This window comes from Plodia interpunctella, chromosome 3 (genome assembly GCF_027563975.2).
Source record: "Plodia interpunctella isolate USDA-ARS_2022_Savannah chromosome 3, ilPloInte3.2, whole genome shotgun sequence".
NCBI lineage: Eukaryota > Metazoa > Arthropoda > Insecta > Lepidoptera > Pyralidae > Plodia > Plodia interpunctella.
The window spans coordinates 4395520-4419194 of NC_071296.1; the positions used below are offsets into that span (position 1 = coordinate 4395520).

Consider the following 23675-nt stretch of genomic DNA (forward strand, 5'->3'; position numbering starts at 1 on the left):
AAAATGAATGGAACTCACTTTTAAATCCCTAAAGTATTTAAGTCTGAGAAAAATAATAAAATTCTATCAATAACATTTTCAGTTTGAAAAGAGGAAATGCAGAATATCTGCACGTCGTATTTGGATCCTATTCGAGACATATTGCAGTATTTGTGTCAATGTTAAATATCCAGGAAAACTTCTATTCTTAAGAATCTATAAAACTCATGTCTGACAAAAATACACAAATTATTATTATTACATTATTCCTTTATCGACTAATTTTATTATGATGGAAGATGGAAGAAACATTCCAAGAACCATAAATTACGAATTGGAATTACTACTTCTATGGTTCCTTCAAATAAATGTAATTTTTTAACAGATTATGCCATCTAGTAGATTTTATACAATACTTTTATATCAGTGCGTATATTTTCATACCATATCAATGCTCTTTCACCCCAGTAGTGTTCTTTGACTGATGCTTTTTCTATACAATATACGAGTATAATCGCGACGTTCATTATTTGGTTTTTCCTTGTATTAATACAATGCTTACATAAAAACTAAGACCTCCATAATTGATTTCATAAATGGAATGCCAAGCAATGGTATGTAGCTGAGGAATATTAGATAAATAGTTTCGCATGCGCTCAAAAGATAGCGCTATTTATAAAATTGTTACTCAAAGTGACAAAGTTCCAACAGAATAAATAAATTTATTTTTTATGGCAATGATATAATACAAGATATAGGGATCTATCTCAATCTTTGTGGCAGAGATTAATAAGTGAACGTTATGGCACATTGCATTGACGCTTAGTGAGACAACTACACTTTCCACTCAAATATTACAACATTGTCAAAATTATAATTTTGATACATTTTACAGCCATACCCCGTTTGCATTGCTACGTTGCGCTCCGCCGGCCTTTGTCACGTTGACGGATCAACATAGAATAATGTAGAAATTGTATGGAGTTTCGGCGTACATGAACGCAAGTCAATGTCAAAACCTATAGAAAACAACGGAGCACGACAGAGCTGAACGTGCTGCGTCGTTGCAACGGTGCGCAATGTAGCCGTGGGGCATACCTCATACGTGTTCAATACAGTGCCAATGACCTGACTTGGAGAGGAAAAAGCAGGGAAGACCCTGGTCTCTAACGTTTTATGGTCGAACTAAACATCGGGATAATGTTTAGTTGAGGAAGAGAGTGTCAAAAATAATCAGTTCATGTCGTTCTAATTGTTTAAATCTGGCTATGTGCTAGAAGTCTCCGACAGAATAAATAATAAATAAATATATAAGGATAAATCACACAGATTGAGTTAGCCCCAAAGTAAGTTCGAGACTTATGTTATGGGATTAATATCCCATAACATAAACTCAACGATACTATATTTTATAACAAATACATATACGAGTATAGATAAACATCCAAGACCTGGACAATCAGATAAATATATATAAATACTATTATTTTTCCTCCCTTCTTCTTCTTCTTCTTCCATAACAATTTACGCATACCAAATAAATACATTGGGTACGCATAAATTGTTATAAAATGTAATTTTCAATGCAAAGCAACTTCAACTGTCAAGGCTTCAGTGGAGAAAGTCAGCAGCGCGGCCAGTTATTGCGCCCGCACATCTTCGCATTTCGGCTCGAAAGCTCTACACGCCGGAGCTCACTTGTCACATGTAAGTGTCTATAAGACCACGTAGTCAGTACTATTAATAAAAAAATATTGTGAGTGCTGTGATACTTGTGATGATCAAATCTGCGTTTATAAGTGTTTTCAAATTTCAGTACTCGTGACGTGAACCAATAATTGTAAATGTAAAACAGTATTTATTTCATTACGAAAAATTGGTACGCCCAAGGCTATTATTTAGGCTAATGGTCCCGTGAGTCATTGCAAAATATGAAATGTTATCGTCGATCAACATGTGGGCGAACTTGTATCCAACTAATCGTATTAAATCGCTGTATGTAATCGAATGGTTAGCATACAGTTCGTGTTCACCGTTGCTTACCATATGATATATCAGCCGTCCTTGTTAAGTGATACTGTAAATTGATACAATCCCGATACGCATACGGCACTGGATGAAGTTTCGTATAGTGTTATTTCGAAGGGAGATCTCAGTTAATCAGGGTAGTCTTGGAAGAACACACGTCGACAATGCGTCGAAAAGAGCCTTGTTCGGCTCCGAGCGCCGGGCGAGGGAAGAGCCTGATAGCGATGAGAACAAGCCAGCACCAACAGAGGAAGAACACCAAAAGCCTCCTCCCAAGAAGTTACTCATCCCCCGCACATCATGATCCAGACGTCTCCCCCACGAACCCTCTCAAAACCTACGTCTTGAGAAGTTTCTCTTCCCCCGAGCCGAAGCACGATTACAGGCGTAACTCAGATTCTTTCTACAGACCAAAAACACATGGATCTAGAACAGAATTGGATTCGGATCTAGAAAATTTCGAGCATTTTGAAGAATGCTTTATAGATATTGACGCCGACAACGACGATAACTCATTGAGTTCGTTCAAAAGCCCAGAGGAACCCAGGAAGGTGACGACATCTCTTCTGCCAGGCAGTGGGCTCCAAAGAATTACATTCCGTCCGGTATCATCTACTACTTCAACCTTGCAAGGGGTCAGGGATACCATGAAGAAAATGAAAGACGATAAAGGTAATGAATATACATACAATTTCAATAATTTATTATCACATCATCGATAAAACTTCTGATTATGCCTAAATGCAGATTTTATTTGAAATAAATTATTTTAACATAATTATCTTAGTCACGAATGGTTAATTAAATATGTCATGAATTACTGATTTTAAATGTGTTTATTTATTATACGTGACTAGTTTCATTTAAGTCTAATTCAACAAGATACTCTTTAATAATTCTCTATCTGAAATTGACTGAAGGCTATGGCGGAGGTCAGACCCACTAATTGCATTTGCAATGTGTTTATAAGATTATGTTAATCTTGGGATTAAAATTAGAATTATAATTTATACCTGCTTCGATCCGATGTCGAGTTAAAGGTAAATTTATAGCAAACTTTCATGTCTTTCTTCATTCATTAAAATATTAAGAAATTGATTAAAAGCTATCTCATGAATAGGTATGTAATTGTACGTATTGTAAGAATAAATAACCCTTCACTATTGTGTGTATTATCATTTTACAGTCAAATTAGATTTCTTTTATTGTTATCATTCTGAATCAGATACAAGGTTTCGTTTTAGACATATATTATTTAAAATACATAATTAATCGTTCATTTCAGGTGTACATAGACATTATAGATAATATTAATTAGAATTAAATCATAACTAAGTAAATTTAAACTATCAAACAATAATATGGAACTTGGTAATGTATACTCAAATATTCAATCAGTCCCGGCAATTCCTTGCCTCGAGTTAGTGTGCCCAGAATTGCCAACAACGAACATTGCAACGCAAATTCAACACATTAAATAAATATTATCTCCAAAAGGTTTACAAATTAAAAATTCTTGGGATACATTGTAATTTTCCTTTAACTTACAGGACCCCGTCCAAACTTTAGGCCTTTAGTTCTGAAGATGTCAACGCGCCACCAGTTCCTGGACCCGGATTGTGAGCACGGCATGGAGGAGCTGCAAGCCTCCCCCACTCTCGAGCTGGAGGCTGCTGAGCTGGACCGGGAGCTGGACAACGCTGAGCAACATCTGGAGCGAGACGTCGCGCTTGCTACCGAGGAGAGTGATGCCGACACGGTGAGGGTTCCATATAACAATTTTTGCCAGCCTACATTATAAAGATGTCTAAGTGTTTTGAAATGATTTCGATGTTCATAAATCACGAGCTGTTTTTTCAATCATTGATCGTTATATAAAGTTAGTATACATATAATACAAAGTTTTGAACTGATCGCCTGTAAGCCATGACAGATCGATGAAGACTTCCGGTGCAAAAGTGTGGGAAACATCATCTTCCTAGATACATTTAACTGGAGCAATACTAATGGAGCTATTTTTATCCGGCTGTGTAACCTCAATAGGCATTTCAGTGCGAATAAAGCGCTAACTCCTGAAATAACTTTCCTCCTCGAGTCACAGCACGCAGCCACAGCGTGCAATTTAAAAAAAAAGTTTCTTCACAATATTTTCTCTCTCATTAATTTATCTCGGAAGTTTGTGTTATTCTTATTATAATATACAGTACCTATTGTGTAGCGTATTTTCTTCTCTTTCTTGGCTGCAGTTTCTTACCGTAGCCAAACTATTTAAGTTACAAACAGTTATTCTTTTCATAAATATCTGACTCGTGTATAAATTGATGCAAATGATAGTAAGGACGAATAAATGATTGCTCTTTCACGCAAAATCCAAAGATAATGTTTGAATTGTAGAAAAAGAACTGTTATCCCTAAATTTATTAGCGCGAAGTCTCGGTGTGCATTACATTCAGAATCCTAATAATATCCTACGTAAGTTTGTTTATTTATTACCTCTTCACGCATTATATACTCAATTTTCTTGAAATTTTGCATACACGTAGGTATATTACGGAGTAACACAGATTTTATGCCGGAAAAATTACTTCTACCTTAGAAAATTCGCGCGGGTGCAGCCACGGGCAAAAGTTAGGCCGTACTCGTAAGATAGTCATTATCTGTGTCTGTGTATAAGTGTTGTCATTTGACCTTTATTTAGAGCCAGTAAACTTCATGTTTAATGTTTCTCACGTTAACAACGTAAAACGCTGTTCAGTGCTCTTGTTGCAACAAATAAATAAGATTCGTCAGACAAAATAATTATTATAAAATTATTATTCTTTATTATATATAGATACAATTTCTTTTCTTGTAATTCTAGTTTTACTAATTGTTAGCGTACTAGTTACATAACTGGGTAACCTCGGTCGACTTACTCTCCTTCTACACATGTTCAACATACGACACAATGTGCAATTATCTGCATTGAAATTCAATACAGACTTACAGATTAAGATGTAAGAGCGCTGGCTTATTTTTAAAAAATATCATTTACTTCAACTTATTGAACAGGATAAACGGAAAATGCAATAATTAACTGGTGTATAAGTTTACCATGGAGATATAATTATTTAGCACTGACGAATTGGGTTAGCTGTTACCTTTTCCACCCGATAAATCTTAACGTTTTTCATAATATTTATTTGTTTCTCTCTTACCGATTTTCCATGTTTTTAACACCGGTATTATTAAAATTTTATTCGTATTTATTTTCTACCACGAAAAAGATAAGAACGCTAACGACTTCATAACAACCATGATGTGCGAATATCTAATTTGAGAGGGAACTGAGAGATAGATATTCGCACATTATGGTCAATATCCTCCTTTAGTCCAGAAGTAGTTATCATATGCGCGAGGAAAGGAAATTGAATTTTAGAAAGAGAAATGGTGTGGAAATTAAATTACATTAGGTACATACATATTTCTGAACATAATAGTGGTAATATCAAAGATCATGTAAAAGGAAGAAATCTTATCCTATAGTATTTCTCTTTTCTGTACAGTTGTTCTTTTTTCTGTTCTTCTCTGTTGTTTCTGTGTGTTTTAGAATATTCTTTTTGTAATAAACGGGATGCAAATAGCAAATAAAGTAAGAATAGTTTATTTAATGTACTATCGAAGAATTTAAAATCTGTCCTAGATTCGGGAGACGATTGCGCCACAGAACCGCGATCCCGCTATGGCGGCCCACATTTCAGATTTATTTCGGTGGACCCAGCCTCACAAGCTTGGATTTATAGGCCAGCTTATGTTTTTTAAACAAATAGTTAAAATGCTGACGATCCGTTTTTATTTTTATTATTTTTTTACAAATAAATAATCCTAAAGTATCACATCATTATTACGTTGTAGGGAGAATTTGTTCTGGCCATAAAACCATTACGGAAATATAACAAAACCGACTATTGCTACTTTTTTTTACTAGTTGAACAACAAAAGGAACATTTTTTACAGAGGTGAACTTAAACCTGAGCCGTGATAGTAGGTAGCATGACAGAACATGTGATCTACCAAAGCGAACGTTTTGTTTACCAAAGACAATACAATATTCGTTCCTAATATACAGTAAACAATAATAAATAGGTACATTGGTTTGTTTTCCTCTACAAACATGTCAGTAGACTGCTGTTTTCGACTAGTGTGTTTTATTTACTACTGAAACAGCGCGCCTGTGCACGTGCCCGGTCGCGGTCGCGATAACAACAAATTAATATTACACACTGTGCTAACACTACCATTTCTCATTAAACGCCCGTTCGCTGCGGTCGATTCCAAAATATTGTAACGGGCTAAATTAGACGCAGATCGAGGGGGTGTACGGAGCGTGACGATACCAGGGTGACCGCGGTTCCCGTGGTAGCTGAACGTAAACATCGCGTGATCGATATCAACGTCGTCGCGTGCAGCACTCTGCTGGTAGCACCCGCTCTCGTGTAGTTGCCCGCCATCCGAGTGGAGCGATGCGCGTCTAACCATCACATCAGCAGGAACAATGAGCACGCCTTGACCTTGTCGCGGCGCGGGGGGCAGGGCATGATGACGCCAGCGCGGCCGGCACGCGGTTCGGCTTTCGGGTGCGATCCTTCGCGGATGCTATCCGTGTAATCGGCGGTCAGTGCGATTCCGAAGTTGTGTCAAAAATACTGGGGCGGGTGGGCGTCTCCGCGACGCCGGGGACTCTCGCGACGCTCTCATTCCGCGAGCCGGCGCCGCCGCCGACGCGCCTCGAACGACCGACCGACCGAGCCGACTCCCGCCGACCGAGTGTTCCGCGACATGCGCGTGCACCGACATGGGTAATGTGCAGTGTTGCGCCAGTGGACGCTTCCTCCAAGGCAAGCTGCCCAACAAGCCCAAAGAAAAGACCAAAAAGAAGAAAGCCAAGGGAATCTCCAAAAAAAATAGCGGGGGTAGTGGTGGGAAGAAAAACGGAAACAGTGTTCAAAAAGTGGTAACCGTGGCTGAAGACGAGTCTGAGCGTGCTGCGCCAGCGGAGGCGCAGGCGCAGACCTTGCCAGCTGAGGAAGCCCCCAGTGTTGGTGATCCCACGCTGAAATCTCTACAGGGTGACACCTCACCACAACCTCAAGAGGACCAGGACTGCACGGATGGAATCGAACCGAGGACGGAGTCTATGGCCGCTGCCAGGGAGAGATTCTTTACTCAGGTACTTAGGAAACATGAAAATAATATCATAAGTGCAGGCCGTGATCGTCTAATCCCTTTATCGTTGCGGAGCGAGATTTCCCTGCTCAGGGACGCAGCTCTGTTTAACATCAGCCAATATTGAATTCTCAATAACTCCTGCGATATCTGTTTATATGCGTTTTATCTTAAGTCTCTATTAAAAACAGACCACACGTATAAATGATTATATTGAAGTGGTTAATAGTAAATGCTATTAGAGAAATTTAATGACTACGAAGCTCAATCAAAATGTTTGACGGGTTTTATGAAATGGATTTGATTTTTGTAAATTGGAATGACAATTCGTAATTTTATATGTACCTACCATATTATGATGCGATTGATTGTAAATGTGTGAGTAATATGATATTGCACATACTTAAAGTATAATATAAAACCTAACAATAGGTACCTAGCTAGTGATCGTAAATCGCACTGCATAATTTCTCACGACACTGTAAAGTTTGCACTACATACGATACTTACATGTATCCTACTTATTATACCTTCATGTAAGCGTGCAATAGACGATACAAAATCACATTTTATTATGCAACATACAACAATGTACACATTTAATGAAACATTACGATATTTACAATATGATGATCTCCTGTCTGGACCAACATAAATAAAGCTAGCGTAAATAAATGAAAGAAATTGCATCAAAACAGTAGTTTTAAGATGTTCTGTTTGTACAATGTGCATTCTATAAATTTTAGGGACCACAATTAGTTCAGTAGTCCTGATATATACAAGGCTATTTTATTTAAAAAATCTCTTTCAGTATTCAAATCTTCACACCATTTATTTAGTTAAGGTTGAATCCGCATTCAAATTGAGCTCGTCTCACTGGTTAATTTTATGTTTGGTTTCGCGATGACCTAATGATTCATTAATATTCCTCAAATTTATATTAACACCAGGTTTTGCCCACGGCTTCGCCCGCGTGAATTTACATCCAGCTTTCCGAAAACTTGTTCCTTCAATGTTCCGTTTTGGAGTGAAAACATGATAAACAAACACTTTTAATTTTGTAATATTAAATATGGATATATTATATAATATGGATTTAAACAATTTACCATACTATAAGTATTATTGATTAATTAAATTTTATTCTCACCCTCCGTAACCTAAAATAATTTTATTCTAATAAATTCTAATTCATTAATTTTAATCTATTCCGAATCAAATTTGACTGACATTGGAGAAAGTTAGGTCTAAAGTATTTAGTTCAAAGCTAGCATAAAGCAAATATGTTTTCTTCACAATATGTTTTGCCCTAAAATATATAAAGAATACGTTTGGTAAATAACTTTATCAGTCAGTTAATTACGTAACAGTTGCGAGACACGCATTTATCTTGTGAACTTAGTAGAGAGGAAATTATGAATGGCCATTAAGTAAACACGACACAGTGTTCATCAACGGACACTTGATTGGACAATGTATTAATTCCTATTCAGCATTGTAATCGGTCGTAACTCAACCGAATACTTAAAGCAAGTATTTATTTCAAAGTTAAAATTCCAAGTTGTTCCGAGAATTACGATATTTCCAATTTACTATTTGTTTTTGATTTACGACGTTTTTTTTTCTCTGACAAGAAAGACAAAGACAGAATGGCGTGACTCTGGTAAAACCAGTAGAATATGTAATTCATATGCGAATAACCTGTCACTCTTCTTGCGCATAACATTGTAGTAATCGCACAATACCTATGCAAATACACACACATAAATCCAGTACGTCAATAAGTTAATAAATGAAACAGGTTATTATAGTTGTAGTGTAGAAAAAAGTCTAGAATCCTATATGTGCTTGAAAGCTACAATCTAGGAATATGGAAAGAGTGAATAGGCATTTTTTCATCACCCTACATCTCATGTTTATTTCCCGTCAGTCCACGCACTCAAATAAAACCAAAATAAAATGTGTCTTGAACTGAAAATATTGTCACAAAATTTTACATTCCTTATTCAATGTAGGATTATATAAGTGCATCACATATTGACGTCAAATCTATTTATATATCAAAGCGAAGGTGAAGAAGAAGCGGCTCAATAAACTTCACCGCAAACTTTTCTCCGAAGACGTCAATTGACTATATTAAGTAAAACCAATTGGACGAATTTACAATTAAATGTCATAATTGAAATATCAAAAAACTTGGCATTCAGTAAATTATTAAAAATTAACAAAAAATATTATATAAAAGCTATAGGTATGTGTGAGATATACGTAATTATGACATTCTTAAATTGAATACAGGAGGAGGGTGATGAGGATGCACCATGCTTGGGTCAAACATTCGTGTCGTTTAGATAATCAAGCATATATGGTGAAATGGTTAAATTGAAAATGACATACAATGAAATACATATAATGGGTATAGGTATGTGACATGACAGAAACTGTTCCTTACATTTATTGTGACCCAACTTTCTCGATGCTTCCTTGTTTTGTTCAGAATTTCTCTTCTGAATATCATGAGTAATCTATGTTATACAGTGAATCAAAATCATAATTTTAACTTTCGTAGGATGAAAAGTATGTTTATTTACATCAGTTATAAGGAATAGTGGGTTGTGTGTAATTTGCAGGACTTACTCATGTGTCATTGACTCACTGTGGAAAGTGATTCTGATTTTCGCTGTTGGATCCAGTCCAGGAATTGCCAGAAATAACTCACGTTTCGCGCCCCATTCTCAACCCAGATAAAACGTTAAGGCGGATATAATATTTAATTAAACAAAATTGGTTAAGTTGCGAACTTTTTTATGTATTTAAAAATCAAGAGAACGCGATCTAAAAATTCATGTGAATCATAATCAAGAACTATTTCGGAACGAATTTAAAAAACGCGAATATTTCAAATTAATAATCCCTATGCTTATTTGTAATATCGATGGGGATTGTGCCAATGTACTAAAAGTCTATATACCTAATACGGGTATTTGTAATTTGTAGCTAAAATATGTGAAATATTGCAGCTTCAAGATGACATAATATGTATGTTTTTTGTGATCCTATTTCTATCTAGTGATCACTACTCAAATACAATATAACTATACTCACAAACTAGTACTATGACAAAATATAAAATATAATTTTTTTTAATAATATAAAATTTAGATCTGTTCGAAGATCTAAATTTTGTGGATCAAACAATCATAAAATATCAATAGCTATATTTAACTAATCGACAAAGGGACGAACATAATGTGATCCGTGTTTAGAATGATTAGCATAAACGTAAACATTTTGCTTACAAGGCAAATGTAAACAAAGTCATGATGACATAATAATTGAATTAACATATCGATGGTTGTCAATAGTAGAATGGTCGATCGGTCAATAGTTACCTCGAATTTGGCTTGTTAATATATTAATGTATTATGTTCATAGCTATTGCAACTTACTAAGTGTGTATGTCTATTACTACGCATGTTTTTTCGAAGGGTAAGAAAAATGTGGGCAAAATTTTTCTTACCCTTCAAAAAACATTATTACATTCTGGCTTGATAGGGACCAAGACAGTTTAACGAGTTTCCTCTCAGCACTGGTCGTTCCGAAATGACAATAGTTTGTAGGTTAATTCATCTCCTTCGTATTACGATCTGCGTCTTACGACGTACAGTATTTTCATTAGAGAGTAGTAGGTACTCTTAACTAATCAACATACCGCACTGTTACAAGCAAGAAATTATGTTTTTTGAAAATACTCAAGCATCTATTTTAAATAGTTTGTAGGTTTTTTTAGAGGAATCATATTTAAAATTTGACGTGTTAAAGTACATGTGAAGGCCAAATTTCTGATAAATACTTTCATTTAGACTTTGTTGCACTATTCCCGATCGAAAACGTAAGCATATGCAAAAAATAAAACTATATAAAAATTGTATTTAATATCAATATTTAAAATTTGAATTAGTACAATTAAATATGCGCTACTACCAGAAAACTGCTGATAATTATGAAACGTAAAAACCAAGTGTACTTGGGTATAAGCTTTTTGTTCAATAAAATGCAGTTTTTAAAATATTTTATCGCTTCGGCTGAGTTTGTTCGAAATCCAAGAACAGTCGGAGTAAACCATTAATCAAGCAGTAAGTCGTTTCAAAGTCAGTCCCCAAAAGGGATACGGGTTTGATATAATAAGCAGATGTTAGCCTTCTTTGAAACGAAGCGAGTAGGTAACAATTTATTAAGAAAAAAAAGACTTTATATTCAATATGTATGTGGTATAAAGGTATCGTTCGAGCAATTCATTGCAATTGACTTCCAAATACGTTTCGGATAACTTACTTTTATACCCAATTTCTAAATAACAAAAACTAGACTCAAAACCGAATTGTTATCATACAAATAGGTATAATACATACATAAAATCTCAATATATTATTATTTGTTATTTTTTTCAACTATTTACAAATCTTAATTTGTTCTAGAAATCATAAAAAAATTAATAAACAAGTGAAAGCTGTGCAAACTAACCTAATAATTTAAATTAAGAGTTTATATATTATATATAGTACATAGTATAGTAGATATTGCAATACATAATATAATCTGTGGTATGGTATAAAATACCCAATCGTTTTATGGTATGATTGGAAACGAACGACCTTCCCGAATTTAATTAGAGAGATAAAACATATGACGCAACAAATGAGAGCAAACGGGATTACCGAGGTGATATAAATTCATATTACCTTCCATTTTTTTGGGATCAGCAAAAGAATGGTTTCAGGACATTGTGATAAAAATGAAATTAACATTGTTCAACTAATCAATTTAAATTATTATTTCTCGACTACGTCATAGTGATATTTTTCATAGCGAAATATGACAGTTTATAATTTAATTCAGTATACAAGATGCGAAAACCAACAAATTCTAGATTGCATTCAGTTTTTTGCGTAAAACATGAATGAAACATAGAATTTGAAAGTTATAAACATACAGACAAAAAAGTTTTATTTCAATATCCTATTTGCCGGAAAGACAATTCTAATTATATTTTTATAATACCAAACTTACTTGCAAGTTGATTGTTTTGAAAGTGATTCTGTAAAAATCACGAATGAGTTTATGATTAGCCAATACATCTCTTATTAACAGATATAGACAAGTAACAGTTTTATTATAACGTAGATGTTAGTGTAGTCTAGGTGAGTAACCATTTCCGGAATAAGTTTAATCTGGCACGCATTTCCCCAACGAGTAATATTTCAATGTAATCTTCTTCTTGTCGAGTCGGAATTGATATAATACAATTTTCGACCAATATGTATGTAATTTCAATCATAAAGCCGCTTATTTCACCCTAAACCAGTAATTTCTCATCTGATAGTGTCCCAAAAGAACAAGTTAAATAATTATATTTATTATGCGACTTACGACGGCAAATGAGCAAGCAGCGGGTGACCTGATAGTAAGTGATCACCGCTGCCACCTGCAATATCAACAACTGCCTTGACCATTGCAACATAAGGCAGGCATATCGTAGGATCGTTGTGGGCTTTCAATATATACTGACTACATTAAAACATATTGATATACTTATACTTATGTGGTTAAGTTTATGTACCTATTAATCTGATTGATGTTTAACTTTGTCAGACTAAGACTAATAAAGTCTAGACTAAAATGCAAAAAGCGAGTTATTTCAACCTTAATTTATTGTCCAGCATGACGTATTAAAACTGCAATAACAACCTTATTGCAGTTTTAATTTAATTAATTTAATTTAAGTGTCATCAAAGATATCTTCAAATATTTTCCGGGCACGTTATGCAATTTTGTTATACTCGTAAGATCAACAAAAATCTTGGATTCGACCATTTTTATTGAACAATGTTTAGAAATACGGATATCTGGCACAAAAACATGTCAGTAACACTTAGTAGCACTCAAGGGTATTTGTCTTTTTGGTTAGTACAATACGTAGCCTTGGATATCGGATAAGTAGCTGGAAAATCTCGGATACAAACGTGTTAAGATTAAGATGGTTTAGTCTTGAGTAATTTTATTTTTCTATAATTTAGTTTATTATTATGCCAACAGTACAGCGTATTGGAAGATTTTTATTAGGTTAATTAAACATGTAAGAGAAACTGTTTGTAAAAACGTACAGCCAAATTTTCGAGAGACAAAAGACTTCGAGATATTCGTTCCCATATCAAAGCAATATATTTCAATTTTTTTACAGATTCTTAGAACAAATGGACTGATGTTAATCCAATATGGATTCATGGATCAAGATTTGATAGTTAAAAAGTAAATGTATTTTGTGTAAAAGTAAATGTTTTCGTGGATAAAAGTAATTTGACTCAAAAATACAAAATGCGGAGCACCTTTTATTAAATTTTATGTGCTGCCTAATACAAAGTCTTTATTTACAAACGTAATCGTGGAAACGGCCGTTGTAGAGCTAACTCTATCCGGATCCGAATCTCTATTGTGCCAAATCAAGTACAATTCATGTGAATTCGTCATAACCAGCAGTGTTTTCTATCTTGTAAATGAGCATACATTTCACGTGAAAAAATCTAATTAGCTTTTTAGAAATATCTCAGAATAAATGTTAACCAAGCTAATTCCTGTAATCATCCGTATGAATGTGGCACTATTGGTGATTCTAGAATACATACAATACATATACATACATAGCAAAATGTATTTTTGTTTCATTCCATATGAGATTCTCTGTGTTTATATCCTCATTACAGCGATGTGACACTTGTGACCGGCATCGCAAATGACATCACAGCACCAAAATTATCATAATCGTAGTCACATCACAATCGCGTCGTAAAGCGTACACGTGAAATTCTTTGGATTCTACAATAACATGCATATTTTTGTATTCGCCTGCAGATGGAGTGATGCCTTGCCCTAGTACTGGGCAAAGATCTCTTTCTTATTTTTCTACCAGTCTTTCGAATTTCTGAAAGTAACTGTACTCAATTGAGTACAGCGACAGAGAATGGGTTAAATTTTTGAATGGGCTAATTAATTTATATAATTAAACTAAGTAGGAGTAAGTACAATCTTTTAAATACATATGAATACTCAAGAACAGAGCTCATGGTATAAATTTTAAAATATATCGTACAAATCTTATGTCATTTTCACTAAAGATCTGACAGGATTATCAGACTCACTGCCAAAAATACAATTTTAATCGTTGCTTTGCATTATCATTTCCATTTGCTCATTTGTATTATCTTCCTGCTAGACGAGGCTCGGCAGGTCAATGGCGCATGACGTCATCATCGTAAGAACGCTTATAAATCTTATTTATTTGTCTATGGCTAACCACACCTCAGCCTGAGTCGTGATTGCGTTCGCTTCAAACGCAATAAAAAATATTTTTGTCAAGCATATTCTAATTGTTAACGATTAGAATAGAGCGTTTAGCGACAATCAAAAGGAAAAACTAAGTATAACCAAAGTATACATTATATATATATATATATATATATATATATATATATATATATATATATAGTATCGTTAAGTATACCACAACACAAGTCTCGAACTTACTTTAGGGTTAACTCAATATGTGTAATTTCTCAATATATAATTAAATAGGACATGATTATTTTAAACATCATGTCTATTTATTGACTAAATAGGATTGAAGCTTAATTTGGAGATATGACGCAATTTTTATCTGTTGGATATTTTAGTGTTAAACTGCTTCTTAGTACGCACTATGTACTTAGATACTAAGTACACTAAAACAATGTTAATGTAAGTAATACATAATAATATTTCATTCCAGTAAGAATAGGCGGAATGTTTTTGATTATACGAGTAATTCGGATATTTTAATTACATATGAATACTCAAGAACAGAGCTCATGGTATAGATTTAAAAATAAGTCATACAAATCTTCAATTTCAATTTAACCTAAAAGTACCTAAGAATAAAGCGTAATAAGTATATCTGTGAACAAAACGTTTCTATGAACGAATGGATTCTCATTATAGACGTCTTTTTCACCGCGGTTTCAAAAATGTGTTTTATTTAAAAGTAATGACGATAAATAAGTAAACTAATAAAAAAGTCAAACCATGGAATCCATCGTTTAACTCCTCCGATTATGTAACCTGTCTGCATTCTATGAATTCCTGGCTCACGAGCTCACGAGTGTTCCAATGGGGAACAAAAAATAGCGAGTAACATCAAAGGTGGACGTGACCTATTTTTTTCTATATCATCTCTGAATCACTGAGTGTTTATAACATGCTTTGGCCTGCGGCTTCGGCCGCGTCAATTTCCCACGGGAAAAGTTGTTTTTCCAGGATATAATGCAGTCTATCTCCTTCAAAATTTCAAATTTCAAGAGGATTGGTTTATTAGATAAAGCATGAAGAGGTAACAAACTTAATTTTGCTTTTATAATATTATAATGAAACATCATAATTATTAGGTCAAGTTTTGGGGTTTGATAGCCAAGCAGCAACAGGTTAGATTTGGGCCAATCCGCCATTGGTGGAAATCTATCCTCTATGACAAAAGGAGATGTTGTTATTTCGGGTACAAATATATTCTGTCTGCTAAATTTTAAAACACATGATTGTATATTAAGCAGATAAATTTTCAGTTTTACAAAGTAGGTTAATTTATTTTGACGTGGACGTTCAGTAGTATAATTATTTACGACTTTACAAGAGCTCGTTATTTAAAAAGTTTATGCTACAAAAAACATATTATTATAGTTTTGCTAATAGGTATGCAGTAATTCATGACAGAACTTTATTGATTACGTAGTTTTGCGGCCTGTCCTATTATGTTATTCATATTAAAGAGATTTTAATACAGAATAACGTAACCGCAATCACCTCAATATTTTATATCCAGATTTTGTGGTTTTTATTCAGAGATTACGATTAGCTAGTAAATTATATTCAATTAGTGACTGTAATGACTTGTTCAACCTGTATTTTGCTTTTAAAACGTCATTTTACAAAACGCAGTAAATGGCGACAGGCCAAAATTATGTAAATGTGATGTGAGCACTACAGGAACATTGGTATTTACTAGAGCAACTAACCTGGATTCTGCGTATAAATAACACACTCCATCTAGCCACCGGTTCCGCTTTCATTACTAATTATTAAATAAAAAAATGTTAAAAAAACGATTCTTACTGCAGTACATGGTTACGGTTACCTAAATGATTTTTTTTTCATCGTCCAATTAATGGGGCATCCAAAGCAACTATGGAAAAGAAGGAGATAAATTGCATAGGTACATTAATTAATTTTAAAAAATAGTGTCTAGAATAGAATCGTAATTTTTGTAAGATTGTATAGTATCCATTATAAATTTTTGTGTGAGGGAAATAATACCTCTGCATCCAAATTTATACCTTGTTACCTAGGTTTCATCATCGCTTTCGTATTTAATTTTAGGTGCCTTTGTCAAGCCACAAATTGTCCCTAAACTAGGCCAATGAGTGAGTTCTGAGTGAATTCTGAATGCGACTTCCAAGAAAAGAAGAATATTAATAGATACACAACATGGTGTTCACTTCAACACAATCAGTCAATTAACCATTTGACTTTTCACCGTCATCCAGCGTGTGGTCGTTAACAGGGTTGTCTCTGCACCTAATGGAATCAAGGTCGAATGTAAATAAACATTTATGTCAATCCATTAACTAGTCAGAATGATTGTTAATTGAGAATAAGCAATGCTCGTGTAGTTTGTTGATAACTCATTAAAATGGCCACACACGATTTTTATTGCGTTATAAAATATGTATTAAAATCTGCTGTACTTGAAAGAAGTTGTTAGAAATTAGCCGCCTTCTTGCTTGGCTAAATCAATCTGCGGCATATATGTTTTGAATTCTTATGAACAAGCTTATTGTCGGTGATATTATTTCTGTCTCTCTATCTTCAGCCATCGTTTTAACCTCCCTGTATTTACAAAAGAGTAAAGATTTAAGATTGCTAATCATAAGTGACATTTCACACTTGTAATTATTTTAATTTTGTTATCCCAAAGAAAACTCCACTTGTACATTGGTAACTAAGTACTTAATTTTTTTTTTTTTACTATACGTTTAAACGAATGGAATACCCTATATTTTTGACATCGTATTGCAGAGTCTGGTAATCTTCAATTACCGAGTACAATGACGAAATATTGCCTTTCGTGTTATTTCGAGTACGGCTATGATTTATTATTGCGGCGCTGGTGACGAATGACACGCGACGAAGGACAATGCCTCACTGTGCAGGAACAGACGGAAATAATGAACCGTATCGGATTCGATTCTTTAGTAAACTAGACGCCGACGATTTCAGACAATGTTGCTCATAATCATCAAAAACTTTGTAAATAAATTACGAAAAAGCATAACTTAAATTATAAAATTTTACAGTAAAAATATATGCCTAACCATTTTTGAAAAAAAAGGGAAATATGTTAAATGAGTACCAAACCATGCGACTTTCCTCCATATAACGTCGGTAGGTATAATGCTTTGCTTTCCTTAGACATAATTTAGCCTAGCTATCAGTACAGTACATTACTAAAAGTAATGTGGATGTGAATTTAGTGTTCACTATCCAGTTGAGTGTAGAGTAAGCACTGTAAGCAGTGAGGAAATGTGACAATCCCGAGATAGCATAGTTCTATCTTTGTGTAGGAAGCCAAAATTGTCCAAATCATAAGGAAATTACATTTTGTGGGTCGTAAATGAGCTCCAGAGCTCAGTATGTTTACTGTCTAGGAGGTACTATATAATGTAGTGTATAACTCACAATTGAAATTGCTACTCTATCTAGTTACTTAACCATAATAGGTACTACGACACTAGCCTTTTGTACCAAAACTTGAATAAGCATAAAACAGATTGTTTTTGATTCCGTGCGATTGATTAATTTGATTTTGATGTATAAATTAAATAAGGTATATTTTTATTAAAATTTATTATTTTTAATTATACCATAATGATAGCTAGTATTATTATTTTTCATCTGCATAGTATACTAATAATTTGCTTTGTAAATCAATGTATTAACTTTCAAATGACAGTTTATCAATGAAATTAGATAATACAGAAAAGAGGAAAAGTTAATAAAATAGCTAGTTATATTGTGATAGTAATATAAAACATGAACAATAAAAGACGAGATCTTTCGAGAAGCCACGGTTCTCTTCTCATGAAAGAAAATTCGCAGTGACTAGTCTACATTATGTGACTAATTTGAAATATGTCTAGACATATTTCAAATTAGTCACATAATGTAGACAAAGACAACGGAGATCATTGCCCCAGATATCAGGCTCTGACATGGTATAGTTTACTGTAGTGTCATATTTCTTCTTTATTCAATTTGCCTGCAGTGAAATATCCGCCTTCACAGTTCCTGCCGGTGGGCGGGCGAGAGTTTGGCTGTGATCGGCCCATTAAGGATATTATGATTTCTACTATAACAATTTCGATGGTTCAAATTAGTTTTGTAGTTCAATAAAGAAATATTATCATTTTTAAATTAGATTAATATTTCTTGAAACGACTTGTTTTAAAAAAACTCCATAAACTCTTGAATTTTACCGGAAATGTCTAATCTTGCTCTTGTACAATATGTAATCGCACGAATATTTGTTTAGTGCAGATCTCCTGCAAGATACACCAGGGCAATGTGTAAGCAAAGCGTGTTGAGTTGCTATTTAGTCAGGCGCTTTTACACAAGGTTTTTATAAGCAAACTCACAAAAGAAATTTTGCGGTGATCGAAGTTAAATTAAAACTGCATAACCTAATTGTGGTCGAAAGATCGCAAAGTTCAAATCCTAAAAGTACTTACTTCATAAAGCGGGGTGATATAACAACGTGACGCGGGTTCATAAGTTCTTACTCACTTGCTTCCGATGAATATCGTGAGGAAATTTACATTTGAATTGGTAATTTATCAGCTAGTGTGGCAATGGCCAATGACTTTAGTAAGATTGTAAACAACAGAACTTCAGTAATGAGGAATACAACTGTAGGTACGTAGATAGATGAAAGAGGGTTGCCAAGCATTAAAAAGTAGTTAGCTTTTTATCCCATCCAGTTTATGACTTTGACCACAAAATATACCAACTATAGGAAATAATAAAGTCCAATCAACTTAATAAACAACAGCATTTTTGATGTTATCCTCTTTTTCATGGAAGTCAAAGGTGGTGACTATGGAGCACAAAACGCAGGTTTGTCACGCAAACTAGATTTATTCAGCTTTGTCATGGCTATAAAAGGCTGTACACGATACGAGATTAATGATTAGGTTTGTCATGACGTGATAGACATATTTATGAGGATTGCACTGAATTAATAAAATACGTAGCATTAAACACTTATTTAGCTTATCGGATATATATATATTTAGATTATCGGGGTCAATGGGTGCTTATTCGGAAATAATATAGATCGAAAATAACAAATTTGCTAAATACTAAATCAATTTGTACTATTTGGGTATAATGTACCTACTTAAATTATTTATATTTTCAAAAATAAAAACACCTTCATTTGGATATACCTAGCTATTAAAATAACACAACCAAATAAGACCATTTTTAAAAGTAGGTAGGTGTAGCTTGATTGAGCACACAAAAAAAAAAGGAATATATACAGAAAATATCATGGTATTCAATCACTTCTGCAGGAAGATTTCACAAAATAAAAAGTATATACCTAACCAGTATAAGCCAAAAAGTTTTAATGTAGAATAATAACTCATATCTTAAGTGTGAACAAAACACTGATACCTACATTTACTGTGGGGCGCGGTGTAGCGTGGCGCCCGCCTGTCGCCGGCTTTATCCATCATTTGTTACCTATATAATCTCTCTGTGGCTTCGCACGCGAATTTCTCGCGGGAACAGTATTTTTTTGGGATGAAAGTAACCCTATGTCATAATATTACGCCCAATCCCAATAAATATAATAATCCCAATAGATACGCCGTAGCTGCCAAGAGGGCCATGACTCAAATGACATAATGCAAGTTAAAAGTAGTCTCCATTAAATCTACAAGAAAACTTCTTAACTAGGGCGCTGGCATTATAAAAATACTCATAACGTTACAAAATATAACCCAATTGCTGATCGGTCTCTGAACAAAGCAGCTTTTCATAACTCGTCCGAAATAAAAATAGAAACCAGAAACAATTAAACATAATATGGTTGCGCTTTTAATCGTCTGAACAATTGTGGAGGGATAATATCTTCAGAAATTCACTTGGACGTTAGCTCTAGATTAGTTTTTCACCTGTGTAATTCACCGTTGTGTGCAATGTTTCTTTCCAGCAACAACGAAATAAAAAATCAATCAATCATCTAAAATCAATCCATAAATCAAATAAGTGCTTATGATCACATCGTGGACGATGTACGAGTAGACATAGACCAAGATAACAAGTTTTTAAATCATTATATCATTCGGCAAACGGCATTGTCCTTGACCTAGAATCTCAAATGAAGAAAATCTTGAGAACATCTTCCGAAGATGACACAGCGCAACTTTTGATCCAATCAACTTCAAAGAATTCTCGTTAAGTTACAACCAAAAGCCTTTTAAGTAACAGCCTATTCACAATCGAACACCAAAGACTAATGACATTATAAAAATAAATAATTTGGACAACGTTTACGACTTCTGTAAATAAATAAATGTCAAAAGTGTCTTCATTTGGTCGTTGCACAATAAAGCATTGGTGTATGTTTATATGCCACAAGTAACCTTTATACTTAACTAATAACTTGGTTGGAAATATAAAGTTTTCGTTTCAACTCCGTTAAAACAGCTCTTGGGAGAAAATTTGTGTGTGGTAAACGCGGGCGAAATTTTTACTTATAGTTAACATTAACGTATAACGTACTTAGTTAAAATTAAGTTTGGGTTTTGATACTTATTATATATAGTGAGGAAGGTGTAAACTTTATACATTTACCTTTACTTCATCCAACCTATTTGACTGGATGAAATAAAGATAAAGATACAGAATTTTAGTACCTATTCGGAACCTTGGAATCATGTCTTGCCCTCATATTTATTTTCATACATAACATTAACTTAACGTTTTTTCGATAGATCATATAGTGTCGCTTGTGAAATTAAGAATCGATTTTATTGTTACTAGGTAATTATTAGTAGATTCCTGAGTAGCTCCATATTGCCTGGATCATAAGGTTTATTTTTGTTACATAACTAAACGAAGCTATTACTAAGAATGTAAATAAAAAAACATAAGTTAACAGGACATGAATCAGAGATAGAATTGTGCGAATTTGATTTATAATGCATTTCCTTTATTTTCAGGTAAGTGGAGACAGCGTATGAAACAGTAAGTTTGAAGAATAACATCATCATTTTGTAAGTCTCCTGATTCACTATTATTTTTATAACATGCGTGTCTCGTATAAAACGAATTAAGTATGTTGAGGAAACATAATTACCTGATTGAATTCAAAATATCATAAATCAAAATACGTGTATTTATGATATTTTGAATTAAATCATGTAATTATGATATATGTTTTGAATTTAATCGACAAATTCAAATTTAAAAACTTTTTGATTACATTGATGCATTAGGTAACAAAGTAAATATTTCCAAGTACTAATTCATTAAGATGATTTTTTGATAAAAAAACTGACTTTATTATAATTTCATTTGTTTGATTTAACCGGACCTCTTTCAGTAAGTACCTAATATTAGTCACGTTTTTATATAAGTAGAAAATTATTAGAAAATCTATATATAGGTGTTACAAAATTGATGCACGTAATCTTGTACGTAAATAGGCAGATAAGAAAACAAAACTACCATATACTATATTTTATCAATGTGAGTCAGCGATAGTTAGCTTTGTATTATAATTCCATGGATAAATATGTTTTTATATGAATAAATGAGAATAGGATATTTAAACCGTTGATTAGATAAGTATTTCCTTCGCATTGAAAATTAATAAATCAATACTTATAGCCCTTCCAATTAGGCCACCGTCTGGATCCTACCTTCTTCTTTCATCCATTTGTGAATTATATTTAAGATGCTTCTGTTCCGGTGTCCTCCGGAACGATCAGTCTACTTTCTCGTCCCTATTTTGAATATTCAAACTGTAAATGGTGCGGTGGATCGTCGGATACTTCATTTCCTCTTTAGATTCCACTGGTGGGTTAAATCACCAATCATTGTTCGATAATTGCATATTCGATCATGATGTTGCAAATCATTTCTTCTCACTAGTAAGCCAGAGAACAAATGTTTGTTTTACAGCGGACTTTTTTTGTATAGCGCGGCCCCGTTGTTCAGTAGTGCTTCGTTGTTTCTTGTCCGTCGACAGAGAAAGCAGAAATTGTATGGAGATTCAATGAAAGTAAGAATATATGGAAAACAGCAGAGCACAGGAGCGGCGCAACGTAGCAATGGGACTTGGCTCGTAGTAGTAGTTCAGGCAATCAATCACTGTATTTGAACAATATAAGTTAGTTTAACGATTAAATTAAGGTCAAAAAAAATCTTGTTTACAAATAGTGGACTTTTCGGAGAAAAATTTTTTCCTGCAACAAATCCAACATTGATCCAAAACATTTTGTTTTGTAATGTACCTACCCGCGTACCTAATGATGTCATAATCACACCTGATTCATTATATTGCAGAATTTCATTCACTGATATGAAATACGTTGAATTACGCGTCCATTCATAAAACTCGGAGTTTTCCTAGAATGAGATCCACTTGAATAAGGAAATTTTCAGTATGAGTAGCGGTTTACGATCCCTTGTAATCAAAATTATCCGGAAGTGATTGTTAAATTTTTTATCCATTATATCATGTAAAAAAAATACTTTGTACACACAAATGATGGCTTCCCAAGAATTTCTTTTAGATATTTATTATAGACAATCAAAAACCGACCCCATACAGCGTGTGATAAGTATAGGCGTGTGACGATAGAATTTAGTAACAATTTCAATTGCAATAAACTTTAAAGCACCGATATTTATTATTCTTATAACCTCAATAACTATAAAGTCTTAGTATCAAGTAAACCTTATTAGTTTCAAGAACATAACCGTAAATGCTAGTTTTATTTCGCGGTATCATGTCGCAGAGTCCTACTAACATTCTCTTTCGTAAAACAAGATTTTCTAATTAATTGGAATTTAATTTACAATAAAAGTAATTGCTCTTCCCGTTAATAGGCATTCCATTCGAAGGCCTTTACGATTTGAAGAATTTTTCCCTCAGCTCATTTACAAAAGCACATTTTGCAAATGTGCCGGGTAATCTCCTCTGTCCATTTTATTGGGAGATGCATGTTTCATTTTTTACTATGTCCAAACTCTTGAAAGCATTCTAAAGGCTGATGCTACTGGTCAAAATAAATATAATTTTGACGATTTGA

The 23675-nt window shown here is 33.8% G+C and overlaps 1 protein-coding gene across 3 annotated transcripts in view; it reads left to right on the forward strand.

Annotated features, from left to right (window-relative positions):
* Nucleotides 1-2129: 2129 nt before the first annotated feature.
* Sarm (Sterile alpha and Armadillo motif) overlaps nt 2130-23675 on the forward strand; it is a 52985-nt gene continuing 31439 nt past the window's right edge. Inside the window, exons 1-2 of one of the 3 annotated variants that reach the window (XM_053769146.2) lie at nt 2130-2679; nt 3558-3766. In XM_053769146.2, coding sequence (XP_053625121.1) covers nt 2172-2679; nt 3558-3766 — 717 coding nt within the window. In that variant the 5' untranslated portion in view covers nt 2130-2171. Of the gene's footprint in view, nt 2680-3557; nt 3767-6004; nt 7217-23675 lie in introns of those variants that run through there. The other 2 variants (XM_053769147.1, XM_053769148.1) reach the window with 2 other exon arrangements.